This window comes from Vicia villosa, unplaced genomic scaffold, assembly GCF_029867415.1.
Source record: "Vicia villosa cultivar HV-30 ecotype Madison, WI unplaced genomic scaffold, Vvil1.0 ctg.000858F_1_1, whole genome shotgun sequence".
NCBI lineage: Eukaryota > Viridiplantae > Streptophyta > Magnoliopsida > Fabales > Fabaceae > Vicia > Vicia villosa.
Window position 1 is genome coordinate 673816 of NW_026705387.1, and position 15798 is coordinate 689613.

At 33.1% G+C, this 15798-nt stretch overlaps 1 protein-coding gene across 2 annotated transcripts; it reads left to right on the top strand.

Moving 5' to 3' along the window:
- The first annotated feature begins 6330 nt into the window (after positions 1–6330).
- Positions 6331–11780, top strand: LOC131631720 (uncharacterized). Of its 2 annotated transcripts, XM_058902479.1 has the most exons (8): positions 6331–6440; positions 6549–6582; positions 7390–7452; positions 8284–8384; positions 9399–9693; positions 9872–9988; positions 10082–11012; positions 11165–11780. In XM_058902479.1, exons 5-8 carry the CDS (start codon positions 9400–9402, stop codon positions 11173–11175), a joined length of 1353 nt encoding a protein of 450 aa, XP_058758462.1. In that variant the 5' UTR covers positions 6331–6440; positions 6549–6582; positions 7390–7452; positions 8284–8384; position 9399; the 3' UTR covers positions 11176–11780. The 2 variants fall into 2 exon arrangements, with proteins under 2 accessions (XP_058758462.1, XP_058758463.1); XM_058902480.1 differs by lacking the exon at positions 6549–6582 and having other exon boundaries at positions 6367–6440.
- Positions 11781–15798: the final 4018 nt, after the last annotated feature.

Sequence of the window (15798 nt, forward strand, 5' to 3'; positions counted from 1 at the left end):
ACAATCTATGAGTTTAAATATGAAAAAAAGTGTGTTGTTTTTTAATTATTAATGTTAGTAATATTTATAATTTAAGATTCTATTATTATGTAGTTAATAAATACAAAGTTTTTTCACTAATTCATAATAGTTAATATAATAGTTAATGATAACGGAAACATCACTGAACAATATTTTTATAAATAATACAAAATAAAAATTATGTTTATATTTGAAAAAATAAATTGTTTATTTAAAAATTATCTATATACAAAAAACTTAGGCACCAATTTATCATCTTTTTTAAAAATAGTAACAAAATTTATTTAAATAAATTTGACTTTCTTTTATAACATTTTGAAAACAAATGTGCGTATCGTACCAGTACCCGTGCGAACGCACGGCGGTACGAGTATCCCACTAGTTGTTATAAACAACATAAAATAACTATATATTTCTTTTAATATTTGAAAAAGAGAAGAAAGCAATTACTAAAAAAATGAAGACAATAAAAGTTAAATAAAATTAAATAATGTTAACCCTCCCTTTTAATTAGTTAAAGTTTTACATGAAATCATTCAGATATTTGAATCCGTATAAATTAAGAGGAATCTCTATAAATTGTAATCAATAAAAATTGTTTTGGATAATATAATGTCATAATATCAGTAAATTGTATGTTAGGTAATGAAAAAAAAATAGCAAGTATAAAATTTTCGTTTACAAATTACAAAAAAATATATAATTATGTTTGACTGATAGCTGATAAGCTAATTAAAGTGTTTAATAATAATAGTAGTTTAGTTAGCTAATAAATTTAAAATGACATAAAAAATATTTTTTAATTAATAATTAAATATATATTTGAAATAATTAAAATTGATAAGGATATTAATGGAATAAATAACGATAAACTATAAACTATAAGTTAAAACGCTATTTAAAATAACGTATGAAAAACAAATTAAAATTAATAAAATAAATTATAAATTCGTGATAAATAAATTCGTGATAAAATAAAATTATTAAATAATGACTTGTCAAAAATAGAACGAGAGTAATAAAGATCCAATGAATGAAACAGCCAGATAAGATATTATTAATAGAATAGAACAAATAGTATGATGAAATAGATTAAACATAAAAAAATTATGGAGGCAAGCTTCTCTAAACTTGGTATAGAGGGAAAGAATATTAACATTGTCAAAAAGAGAGAAAAATTAGATGGTGGGGGCTCCGTATCAATGTACATTCATCCACTACTCGCGTTCAGCCTTATCAAAAAATTGGATCATAATTCGCTGCAGTCGGAAAAGCCCACAATCACACAGTCATGCAATGGGAGCCGTCTGATGTTAATCTGATGGTCTTGATTTAAACTGATATTTTATAGTTATAAACTTCTGCTGTTTCTGATCATCAGATCAAAATCTAACTGCTAATAAACTTTTGACTGTGTGACTGTGTGAAAGTAACAACAGCAGTGGATTCAAATTACAAAAAATTGCAGTATCGTATCTTTAAAAAAATCACCAAAATTCTGACGTAGAAGCTGAAGATTCAAAAAAAAAAATTATTAGTAGATGAAACCATTAAAATTAAATAAATATCCATTTAAAAAATATATCAATGTTATGAATAATTATGTTAGTGGATGTCCATCCATCTCCTAGTTCTTCATCTTCCTATTCCATACTTAATATGTGTTTAATATGTATGATTTTCTATCTCCCTTGAGTCCTATAAATAGAGACCCATATTACAATGTAAAGCATACTTGAAATAAGATAAGATAATATTGTTCTCTTTCTTCTCTATCTCTCTTTGATCTCTCTATTGTTTTAGTTAGTTTTATAACACGTTATCAGCATGATACTCTACAACGCGAGTCATGATATAGCCAGGTTCTACGTTATTTTCTAATCTTAATATATTTGAACCAATATAATATAATTCATGATTTTGTTACTATTTTTTTCTTCATATAAATGTGTTTATTTTTTATATATTTTATAGAGAAATTTATTTACCTTGTACAATAATATTAGATTTCTTTGATAATTCTTGTTAAATTCCAGAAGAATTTAACATTAAAGCATTTCTATATGTTTGTCCGAAATTGAATTTTAACACATAAAAGTGTTAATTTAATATTCAAGCATCCCTGAAGGATTGCACAAAGAATAATTTTTCTTGACTGTTGTTTATGGAAATAATTTGTGATGTGATATTTGTAGAACTAAAGATTATTATTATTAAACTATCTCCAAATTATTATTCAAAGATTGAGTTTAATCGAGTATTGTGTTTATCAATAATTGATGAATTTGAGAAGAATTCAAAGTTCGATAATCTTTAAAAGGTCGCATCTATAATATTATTGAATCCCAAAATGATTTCATAATTTTTTTTTGTATCGATCTACAAATTCATAACTTGTAATATGCTCATTAAAATATTGTCATTCTAGAAAAATGACACAAATAATTTTAACGCATCCCAGAAGGATGGTTATATATATTTTTTAGATTATTGTATATAACAAATTATTTTTATAGTTCCTGAAGAACTTATCAAGCATCCCTGAAGGATAGAAAAATAAATTATTTTTATAGTTTTTGAAGAACTTATCCATCCCTGAAGGATAGTAAATCAAATTAATTATATGACGATATAATTTTAGTGATATAATATTGTTTGATTAAATATGTTTAATTTTATAAGGGGTAGTTGTTTGATAATTATATGATAATATGTTCATATGAATGTGTTTGATTAAAGTGTTTAATAATGAGATACTATTATTATATTGGTTTTGAATTATACTGGAGGTATTGAATATCTTTGTATTACACAAATGAATTTGGACATAAAATGTATAATAGAAAAGCTACCGTCTTTTTTTCCTTGGGCTTGTACTACACTTATATTAGTACAATTTAAGCACATGTCATTGTAAACCAGTAGTTTACAAATTACACTTAAATGTGTCGTTGGTAAAACCGGTTGGGTCATCTCGGATATAATATGATGTGAATAATTTATATTGAAGAACCAGAAGTTTCTTCAATCCATTAAATTTTTGTGTGTTTCTAAAAGAAAATAAAAATTTGAGAAATTGCGTTTTTATGACATTAATTGTTGCATCGACTAAAATATCATGCATATGTCTCTATTCACAGCCAGAAGTTTGTGAAATTATTTTCTCACCTAATTAGACTAAGATCTTGTTTTCTGAATTTTTTTTATAGAAATTCCTGTATAAGTATCACATATATATTATTAAAATTGATATTGAATATCATGTAATATATGTTCATAAAAAGAAAATGGACCCGAAGATTCATTCTTTAGACGTCTAAAGTTAATTATATGGTTGATACTTATGAGATCATCAATTCTAAATTATATATTTGAAACACCCAAAGTATGATATTAAGATATTTATTCGCATTAAGCCAACAGTATACTATATCTTAGTCCTCCCTAATATATTCTAATATTTCTCATCTCAGTGAACATTTGGATGTGTTGTGTATATTCCAATTGCTCCAATATAATACATTAAGATGAGTCATGAAAGAATATTGGAAAAATATAATTAATATGAATCTCAATTTTGAGGATATAATTTGAGCAAATAATCAAATACTTGATTGCAGCCCAGCAGGCTGATTATCACTTGATAAATTAATTTTCCCAATATTAGGGGGAGGGAAATGAACAGCTGAAATCATGAACAAGAAGTTCAAATGAACAAGTTAAAATAAATTGTTGTATTGATCCTCGTACAAATCAATATGAACCAAAAGTTCAAAATATTATTCATTTGCAAAGTTTATGAAATAAATTATCAGCTGGTAATACTCCACTCAAAGTGGATTCTCCTATTGGATAATATAATATTGCAAATGAGTTGTAGCTGCGCCTGAAGCGTGGTATGAAAGTCGGTTCCAATGTTAAAAGTCCTCTACTAAGAAAAGAAACTAAAGATGACCCAAGTGAGGATATATAAATGCTAAGAGCACTTTGATCTAATTTAGTTTTCAGTTCCAGAAGAACAAATCAAGTACTTGAAATATGAAATAAAGAGATCTCGATAAATTATGTCATGGATGAAATGCAATGGAACCAAAATTGAGATAACCAAATAAAGTCAATATTGACAATGTCTTTATATACAATATAGCGCTAAAAGTGATCAATGATAACGAGGATCATGAGTCAAAGCCTATTAAAGATTGTAGACTAAGTGAGAATTGGCCAAATGAATATATTCAATTACAGAAGAATTAAACTCACTTTACAAGTGACTCACTTTTGGACCTGTAGTCCGAACACCTCAAGGTGTGAAACCAATTGGATATAAATGATTTTTATGAAAAAGAAACATAAGAATGATATAAAGTTTGATTTATTGCTCAATGATTTTCACAAATACCTAAGATTGATTTTGATAAAACATATCCACCTGTAGTGGATTCAATCGATTTTTTTATATTCAATTAGCCTTGTAGCACATGAAGGGCTTAATTTGAACATGGTGAATGTTATGACATCTTATTTATATGGTTCACTTAATAATGACATTTACGTGAAACTCCCTGAAGGGTTCAATATACCAAAGACACGTAATTTTGGATCTCGAGAAAACCACTCCATCAAATTGAACAAGTTTCTCTATGGATTGAAACAATCTAGACGCATGTGGTATGATCAATTTGTCCTTCTATTTTCATAAAATGATGTGGAAAAGTATTTGCAATAATAGTTGTCTATGTGGATGACATAAGTATTATTGGAACTCCTGAAGAGCTTCCAAAAGCTATAAATTGCTTAAATAAAGAGTTTGAGATGAAGGACCTAGAAAAGACAAAATATGTCTAGGTTTGCAAATTGAGCATGTGGACAAAAGAATATATGTACATCAAGAAGGCTATATAGAAAAGTGTTGAAATGATTCTATATGAACAAATGTCACATGTTGCCTACTCCAATATGGTTGTTAGATCATTAGATATGGAGAAAGATCTTTTTAGGCCTCGAGAAAAGGATAAAAATTGCTTGGTCCTGAAGTACCATATCTTAGTGAAATTGGAGTACTAATGCACCTTGCTAAATACACACATCATGATATATCATTTGCGGTCAATCTATAAGTAAGATAGAATTATTCATCTACACGAAGAAATTGGAAAGCGGTCAACCATATACTTCATTATCTTAGAGATGTAGGTTACTTGTCAGATTCTCACAATGGTAGATCAGAAAGAGGTTATTTATTTACATGTGATGGTACAACCATTTCATGGAGATCTACGAAACAAATCACGGCAACAACTTCATAAAATCCTGCATAACTATTACCACTACATGAAGTCACTTCGAAGAAGACATTTTAAGCAACGACTACAAAGAATATCGTCTCACATGTAAATGTCTGCATGAGGGGGAGAAATATATATGTTTTGCACTCTTTTTTCCTTCACCATGGTTTTGCCCCATTGGGTTTTCCTGGTATGGTTTTTAACGAGGCAATTCACATTCAAAGGATATTGTACTCTTTTTCCTTCACTATAATTTTTCCCACTGAGTTTTTTCTGGTAAGGTTTTAACGAGGCATATCCTCAATGGACATCCAAGGGGGAGTGTTATGAATATTTATATTAGTGGATGTCCATCCATCTCCTAGTTCTTCATCTTCCTATTCCATACTTAATATGTGTTTAATATGTATGATTTTCTATCTCCCTTGAGTCCTATAAATAGAGACCCATATTACAATGTAAAGCATACTTGAAATAAGATAAGATAATATTGCTCACTTTCTTCTCTATCTCTCTTTAATCTCTCTATTGTTTTAGTTAGTTTTATAACAATCAAACTATTCATTCTAGTCCTATATTATATATATATATATATATATATATATATATATATATATATATATATATATATATATATATATATATATATATATATATATATATGAAAAATTTTGCTTTTTACATCTACACTGTCATCAATTTTATTATATTAAATTTTTTAAAAGATTCTACACTCAACCAATCACGATCATGTTAAGTGGCAAGACACACTGTTATTTTTAAAAAAGTTATGTGACATGAGTGATTAATGAATTTCAATTGGATGATAATATAAAATTATTTTACATAAAAAAGTAATTTAATTCAATACATAATTGTGATTGACGTTGTAAAATTATTTTGCACGCATGTCGATTTTCTCTTAAAAGAAAGTGAATAATTAATAATAAAATCATATACCCCTGAATTATCGTTTAGTTCATTAAAATTCTTAGTTCATTAAATTCCCTTATAAGAACCGTCGTTTTATTCCTCAAAAACAAAAAGAATCGTCGTTTCGTAAACGATACACATACGCTGAAAAAGCGGTGAATGATCAAGCGAGTGGCGCCATTTCGCATTGCCAACTTCCGAGTGAGTCCTGATTTCTCAACTTCTCTCATTTTCCCTTTCTCTCATCGCGCGCTTCAGCGCATTTTTTCGTTCTCTAATCGCGCGCTTTTTCTCGTTTTTCTCTCACAGGAAGAGGAATAGCGATCCAAAAAACGATAAAAAGGTTTCTGGTTATTTTTTCTTCCATTTCTGCTTCGAATTTGTTGAATTTGATGTTAATCTACACGTTAAATAATGCTTATTATTATGAATGTTGAATAATTGATGATGAACTCGTGTAAGAATCAGCATTTTGATTTTTGATTTTAGCATGTTGTTTTGATATTTTGCTGTGTAATGTAATATATGAACTAAATTTACGTTTAATTAGGGTTTGAATTTGAACTTACTTCCATGGTTGATGATTCATGAATTCACCGAGTTAGTTACATAATACATTACATTGCATGTTAGTGTAAATTTTAATGTGTTGTGGAAGAATTATAAATTGCTATGTAGATAGCATGGTTTTTAAAAAACGGTTGCGGTCGCGTAAAAGTTTTTACGATATCGGTCGGTACAGGTTTCACGACACTGATCGCGGTGTGAATTAACCATAATTTGTTCTTTAATTTAAAAAACGGTGATGTCGCGGCCGGTTTCGCGGTCGCTGACCGTTTTTTAAAACCTTTGTAGAATGCGCATTTAATTTGTCGATGCTACTATGTACAGAATTGAATCTGATCTTAAACTGCATGTTAAATAATGGAGTCGAGCTTACAAATTTGTGGATGCTACTATGTAATAAATGGAGTCGAACTTACAAATTACAATAGCATGTATGATCTATAGATTTGTAAAGAATCATATGAATATGTGTTCCCTAATTAGGGGAAGAGGGAAGTTAGGAATGGGTGGTGGGAGAGGTTGTGAGGGAAATGGAGCGGATGCCCATGTATGTTTCTTATGCCCATGTATGTTTCTTATGCAGATTCATTTCCAAACCAATTCCATATTGAGGCAACCATCAATACCTTTCAACTGAGTTTAACAGGTACATATCTCATTCTTAAATTGGATTCTGCAGCAAACTTGCAATGGAATTGTCTGTTAATTATGCACAATCAAAGCATTCATTAAACAATTTAGTAGTGCTATTTGTTCATTTGATATTTACATCTTGAAGTTGGAATTTTCCAACTCCATTGAGACCAATGCCATGTTAATGGAGTAAGTTAGTTGTTGAAGTAACCAAATTCAATTAGGCTGCCATATGAAATGAAACTGGAACAGTATATATTGGTGGTGCAAGTGAATATCATTTCCAAAATTTTCCATAGCTTTGGATATGGAGATTCAATTTCAATTTACAAACTATTGTATTTGGTGGACCAAGCATGCTAATTAATGTCTAGTGTAATATATTGAAATGTTTTTGTTGGAATGAGATGGTTTTTATCTATTTACATTGGTATCCTGTACAAGATATTTGATACTACTAGCCATTGTTTTATTAAAAATGTTTCTATACAATAGAATTCATCAAGGATGTCACGTTGACTTAGCATGTTAATGAGTAGTATCAATTTAGGTTGCTTTTTTCCTCTTTCCTGTTGAACTCATGTACTATGCAATTCTCATGATTTTTCTAAACTAACATGCTGTTTGGAAACAAATGTCATTTATTTATGTAGAGCGCTATAGAAACTTACATGCTGCTGGAAATCTTTTCGGTTTTCTTACCACGCTGCTGGAAAACAGACTGTGCAAAATCAATTCATCATATGCATAAAACTATATTCTACACAATATCAGTCATGGGATTCTTAATGTATTCTTTTTCTGAAACTGTATTCACATTTCTGATGTTGTGTTTTCTATACAGGCATACCCGCAAAATACCAATCACTTATATTCGTGTAATCAATCAATTGAAGACCATAGTAGACAGAATTAGAAGATTGCATTATCATCTTCTTTGAAGAGGTAAATTTGTCATTCTTCCAACATTGAACTTAGTTGGTTTTTGGTCATGATCTTTGCTTATTATTCTAATTTTTTATGTCAAAATAAAGTTGGTTTATAGGCACTTATTTGATGTTGAAATAAAAGTTTTTGTTTTCATTTCTATAAAGATGATTTGTCTGAGACTATGTTTCCTTTTTTTAATGTCTGCTACAATATTGCTTTAAATTAAGCCACAATCATATCTGTGTCATTTTGGTTCATTATTTTGTTTACATTTCATATTTCAATAGATATATCATTAAAATATTAAATTGCAAGTTTTATAATCAGTTGATATCTACGTCAATGTATCGTAGTTTTATCAATACATTTCATTATAATATAAAAATGCAATTACATTTACCCGTGCGTCAGACGCACGGGTATCTAACTAGTTAGTTCATTAAATTCACTTATTAAGTTGTCGTTTTATTTCTCAAATAAAAAGAATCGTCGTTTCGGAAAAGATACATATATGCTAAAGAAGTGGTGAGTGAGCGAGTGGCGCTATTTCGTATTGCCAACTTCTGAGTGAGTACTGGCAGTGGTTTCTCAACTTGTCTCATTTTTTTCTCTCTCATCGTGCTTTTGTGCATTTTTCTTTCTCTCATTGCACACTTTTGCTGGTTTTTCTCTCACAGGAAGTGGGTTAGATATCCAACAACCGATTAAAAGGTTTCTGGTTCTTTTTTCCATTTCTACTTCAAATTTGTTGAATCTGATCTTAATTTGCACGTTAAATAAGGTTTAAAATTGTATCAGTGTCAGACACATGCGCCGACACTTGTGATTATGTTTAATTTATTCATTTTTTCTAATTATTACGGGTGTCATTGTGTCAGTGTCGGGGTCGTGTTCGGGGTGTCTGTGCTTCATTATGGTGAATAATTGATAATGAACTCTTATAAGAATAAGCATTTTAATTTTTAATTTTACCATGTTTTGATATTTGTGCTGTGTAATATATGAACTAAATTTTTAATTTTTTGTTAGAATGAAAAAGGACTCGTGGGATTTCGGCAAAAAAAAGGTGTCTGGAAATTTTCCCGAGGATGGTGCCATCTTCATGTCAAACCGGAGCACTTTGAAAGAATGTTTTCAGAGGAATTTGTTTGGGTTGCCAGATAGTTTCGCTGATTTCGTTCACAACATCAAGGCAGGAATGATTTTGTTCCTTTTCGAATTTGAAGCAAGGAAGCTTTATGGGGTTTTTAAAGCGATCTCAGATGGTGGCATGAACATTGTTCCTCATGCATATGTTTCATCAGGAAAGCAGTACCCTTCACAGGTTGTAATCTGTATTTTCATATTATGCTTGCCTTTTTCCAACTCATTCCCACAGATTTGGCACAAATTGATGTTATATTTTTACCTATATTTTGCTTTTCCTATTATTTTGATAAGATTTTATTTTTAGAATATTCTTATCTTTATGAGTTCATATATATGTTTATGGTTTTGACCAGGTTAAATTCACCACAATCTTACGTTGTGACCCTCTTTCTGAAGATGAATTTTGTGATGTTATTCGAGATAACTATTTTACCACCTACAAATTCAACTTTGGTTTGTCCAAAGATCAGGTATGTTCTTTTTCAACTTTTGTTTGGGCTTCTTGCACTGTTTTACTTTTTCTATTCAAGAAAACATTGTGACCCTCGTTGTTTTACTGGCAGGTTGAAAATCTTATGTGGATATTCAACTCAAGAAAACATGAAGTTCCGCACTCTCTTCATCAGAAGAGAAGGAAAAAAAGAAAGTGGGATTTTCAGATTATAGAAAACGAACTAATAAAAGAGAGGTTTACCAACACTCAGAAAAAGAGGCTCGTCATGAACCACGGAGCATCAGTAGCTGCTGAGCAAGAGGTGGAAAAGCTTTCTTTGTCTCCCAAGTCTTGTGAAAAGTTTGAAAGCATCCAATTCAATATTGATGATGCTTATGATCCTGAAAACCCTGGCTTTAATCATTCTTTAGGATCTGGGGCTCACTCTGCTGCTAGCTTTGAATCACGTGAGCTTTCTACATTTCAAAAGAAGAAAGGAAACCTCCATATTCTTGAGGAAGAGACTGAAGATTTTATACCCTTGTGTTCTACAGACAATTCTGACCTTGAAGAAGGGGAGCTTGATAACTATAGCGAATGCTCAGAAGAGAAACAGACAGAGTTAGACATGCTTGCCGAAAATGAATTTTCTTATATCCCTGTACCGCGATTTCTGATGAGTGATAAAGAATCTAACAGGTTATGTGACTCTTCACCCACTGCTGTAAGCAGTTTACACTCCAAAGATGAAACGGACACCCTTCCCTCAAAGGGGTTGTATTCCGATAAAACCAAAAATAGAACCAGTGTGTTTTCCAGGTTAAATTTTTCGTCAAAGGGTATTCCTTCAAAGAATCAGAATGATATCAATGGAAAGGACCTTGCAGAGTATCACTGTCAATATGAATATGAGAAAATGGAAGAGGTCACTCGACAGATTGAAGATGGCAGAATGTATAAAAGAGCTAGTGTGTTTATGCGCTTGACCAGTGTTTCAGATGCTGTTCCCCAAATCCATTGTATGACAGGACTGTATGACCGAACTAGAGGGTGCATGAACGGTAAGTAGGAAAGTAAATTTTCAGAATTTGAAGTGTTTTTCAATCCAGGTCTCCTAATCGTTGTCCTATGCTCATTTAAATATATATAATGCCAAACACAATTATCTAATATGTTTTGGTCTGTAAACTGTTGTGGAAATGCTGATGACCAGGTAATTTCTAGACGGAGAGATGAAAGGAGACAGCGGAGGAGACTGCGAATCAATGGTGGTTGGATATCTCCAAAGGACACCAACATTTAAGTGAGAAGTTGTTCAGTGAGGGTGAGGCTAATAGAATAAAAGTTTACTACATGGATTTTAGGTGCTCATAGTAACTCAATCAAATACTTTTGGTGGAAGAGTTGTTAGTTCAGCAATCATCTCATGCGTTTACCGGTGCCAGGTACAGCACGAAGTGTGATCCTAAATTTTAAGGTGTGTGTGGTTCCTGATTTGGGATGCACTTTTGAGTTAGGCCTCCAGGTATAACTTGGAACCGTCTGCACTTTGCGTAAGTGGTAAAATGTAGAAATGATAGAGGAGAAAAACATCTCTCTAAATTGTATGACACATTTTCCTTTTTAGATTTCAAATGATTTAGATTTTAGACAATACCAATTGATTTTGATTGGACGACTATAAAAACAGCATCTGCAATTAAAAAAAGAAAGTAAATGTATACTTGTTGACTAATAATGAAATGATATAATTTTAAAAATGATTTAAAGTTAAAATATATTAATATAAAATTCTTAATAAGATTTATTTAATAATCATTTTAGATGTTATGTCTTTGACACCACTTAATTTTTTTTAATGTTATTTTATACTTAACCAAGCGTTTGGGCTCGAGTGGCAAACGAGTTTATACAAAGGACGATATTCGAGAAATACCGAGTTCGATTTCTGGAAGAAATAACGCGTGGTTAGTGCACATGCCTCCGTAAATGCAATTTATTAAAAACTCAAATAAGTTTCACTTTACCTTCAATGCACCTCACAAATTAATTATATATTTAAAGTACATAATTCTATTTTGTTTGCCAAAGAAACACTAGTAAGGTAAATTCCTGATACTGAAGGACCAAGACATAACAAAATAAACTCCAATTATGCAATTATCTGATTCTGATGCATTAAGCATCTCAGTTCCTCGACCACGAGCACATGAAAATTGATCAAGTTCATTTATATGTATAACGAAATGCATTCCTTCTTTTACACGTATTTTGGATTGGCTCGACAAGAAGGGAGGACCCAATCCACATCCACTCTGGGACGGCCCAACGACCTAGGCCCAATCACTTATGGGCAGAAAGAGCGCTCTTTCTTCTGCCCGTCTCCAAGCTATCCATGATCTGGATGACCATATCAACTCCAACACCACTGACCGAATATCAGGCTCCTCGAATCTCACCCCCCGTCGATCAAGAACACTCCTCTTCTCGAACAACAGTTGGATTCGAGCAGTCTCCCAGTATTCCTAAGTTTACTCCTAAAATCCTGGCAGTCACGCGTTTTGGGCCTAAATCCACGATCCAGCCCAAAACACGGACTGTTAGCCACGCGGTGGGGGTAATATATAAACCCTCTCCCTCGAGAGAGTCAAGTAACACAATTTCATAACCCTAAACACTAATTCGTATTTGTGCGCCTACTGACTTGATCGTCGGAGTATCTTGTAGGTACACCCCTTCCTCATCGTCATCAACAATGTGCAAGACGTTCATGGCCCTTTTCTGGTTATGGTCCTCAAGTCAGTAAACACCCATCTGATCGAACCCGCTCTTGCTCAAAGCCCTGCACCAATCAGATCTCAGTTCCTCGCCCACGAGCACATGAAAATTGATCAAGTTTGTATATATACATAACATAATGCATTCCTTCTTTTACACCAATTTGATCGAACCCGCTCCTGCTCAAAGCCATGCACCAATCGGATCTCAGTTCCTCGCCCACGGACACATGAAAACTAGGGGTGGCAAACAGACATGTCCGCCTCGTTTAGTCCCGCTCCGCAAAAACTCGCGAAACAATGGGGCGGGGCGAGCATATTTGAGAGTGCGGATCTAAAACCTTGTCCCGCCCCGTAAAAAAGTGAGGGTGGGGCGGGGAAGGCCCGCGGGCATTGAACCTTATAGGCCTAAAAATAGTAAAATTGTATGAAAAAGTTCATGCCCGCAAAAGCCCGCAAAAAATGGAGCGGGGCGGGGCGGGCACATTAAAAGGAGTGGGTCTAAAATCTTGTCCCGCCCCGCAAAAAGGTGCGGGCAAAATGGGCTTTCCCCGCAGGCCGGACCCGTTTTGCCACCCCTAATGAAAACTGATCAAGTTTGTATATATGTATAACATAATGCATTCCTTCTTTTACACCCATCTAACCGAACCCGCTTCTACTCAAAGCCCTGCACCTATCGGATCTAGGTTCCTCGCCCACGGGCACATGAAAATTGGTCAAGTTTGTATATATGTATAACATAATGCATTCCTTCTTTTACACCCGTCTGATCGAACTCGCTCCTGCTCAAAGCCATGCACCAATCGGATCTCAGCTCCTCGCCCACAAGCACATGAAAACTGATCAAGTTTGTATATATGTATAACATTATGCATTCCTTCTGTTACACCCATCTGACCGAACCTGCTCCTGCTCAAAGCCCTGCACCAATCGGATCTCAGTTCCTCTCCCACGAGCACATGAAAATTGATTAAGTTTGTATATATGTATAACAAAATGCATTCCTTCTCTTACACTCATCTGACCGAACCCACTCCTGCTCAAAGCCCTGCACCAACCGGAGACGCGCAAGCTGAAATTCCCAGCCAGAAACACAAACAAATTGTCTCCACCAACTTGGGAAAGCAAGGACCAGTTACTCGGCAGACAAAACACCCTGCTGTAGAAAATAAGAACAATAAAAACTGAATAGTGTATTAGTCCCCCAAACTGCAACTAATGAACTGACGCCTCTCAGCAAAAACTGATTGTATATCAGTCCCCCAAACTGCAACTAATGAAACGAAGCCTTTGAAAAACAGAGGCAGACCTCCAGAGGCCAAAAACCAGAAAACTCGAACATGGTGGGTAATCCTAGCAAGCGAAGAAGCGCTTCCAGACTGCAAACAGAACCACAAAGAGACCGATAAATTAAAACTTCTGCAATTATATCGTTGTCACGAGTGGACTGATACGACGACTATACTAATGCAGACCCGAACAGGAGAAACACACCTACAAGTTGGAGAACAACGCGTGAACTTCAGAAATGATCCACACAACCAAAAACAGTTTTAGAATCCAAATACCATAAAGTAACATTATATTCAATGTACTTGATTTAATTTTCAGCCAATTCCAAGGCCAAGATATAGCAAATTCAACCATGTTGTACAGATTAATTTCCTCATTTTTAAACAGTTTCTCATTTCTTGATATTCATATGAACCATATACAAGCGAACCAAATCACCCTAACTCTCGCATAAAAAGTTCTTCCACAACCAATTAAGCCTTCAAATTGTTGAAAGTTTAGTCCTTCTTTACGGAATGCCGTTGAGATGCCCAATCAATTTGCAATATGATATCAGATACCTGCAAAAAATAGACATTCAAAGAATAGGGGGAAACCGATTCCTGAATCCCACTACCACTACAACACAATAAAGATCCTTGACCAATGACACCTCTCATAAATAGATTATCTTTTATAGAAATTTTATTTTGAAAAACCTCAAAATGAGACAGGAGATTTTTAACGGAATATATTTATTCCAAATCTTCAACCACAGGAGATTGGTCAAGCAAGATCTAGCCTATGTGATCTTCTTAAAGGTTCGTTTTACTGAATATTCATTAGCGAATGCACTATCCCCTATTTCTAAACGATTTAAATCAGACAACCGAAGAGAGTTATCTCTCCCTCCACATCTGACGGATTCATCAATATCTTCATATCTATTAGCTAACATTTTATACAAAAGATATCTTTTTTCCGATCTAAATTTCCAAACCCATTTACCTAAAAAAGAATCATTGAAAACTCTCAATTTTTTTATACCCAAACCCCCTATTCTAATGGTCCACACACCTTATCCCATTTCACCCAATTTATTTTTCTCTCCTCCTCTCTCATACCCCTTAAGAATTGTTTAAACATATCAAATTTTGAAATGATACTTAACGGAGCCTTCAAGAAAGAAAGATAATAGACCAGGATAGTTGACAAGATTGATTTGTTAATAACCACCCAACATCTGATGGGCAGTTGGTTTTGCCTCCATCTCGACAATTTGCCCCAATCGGTAAACCAAGATATTTGAATGAAGTGGATCCCACCTTGCAATTTAAGATGTTGGCCGTTTCTTCTAACTTGTTATGTGATTTCGAAGATGGTGAGTTACGGACTGAGTGGGATAGAATTCAGAAGTTGGATGTGCCAGATCCAGTTCAATATTTCATTTGGATATTGACCCCATAACAAGTTCCTTACAAACCATGTTAAGAGTATGATGGATTTAGGGTATGCCATGTGCACTTATTGTAGAGATGCTATAGAGACAAGTTTGCATGTAGTTAGCGACTCCCCTAAGGTCATACAAATATGGATGAATTTCATGCCAACTGAGCTTCGTAACTCATTTTTCAGGGAGAGTTATAGAATTGGATTAAAACTAATACCACCTTCATAGATCATGGATCAAATGGTGTTCACTAGTGTGACTTTTGGGCAATAGTTTGTCATTGTTTGTAGATGTGGAAGAATAGAGAGATTCACGATGAAGAGTATCATCGTCCAAATAATCCAA

Coding starts and splice junctions, on each gene's coding strand:
- LOC131631720 (XM_058902479.1), top strand. CDS start 9,400: ATGAAAAAGGACTCGTGGGATTTCGGCAAAAAAAAGGTGTCTGGAAAT. Junction 9,694..9,871: donor GAAAGCAGTACCCTTCACAG/GTTGTAATCTGT, acceptor GGTTTTGACCAG/GTTAAATTCACCACAATCTT. Junction 9,989..10,081: donor TTGGTTTGTCCAAAGATCAG/GTATGTTCTTTT, acceptor TTTTACTGGCAG/GTTGAAAATCTTATGTGGAT.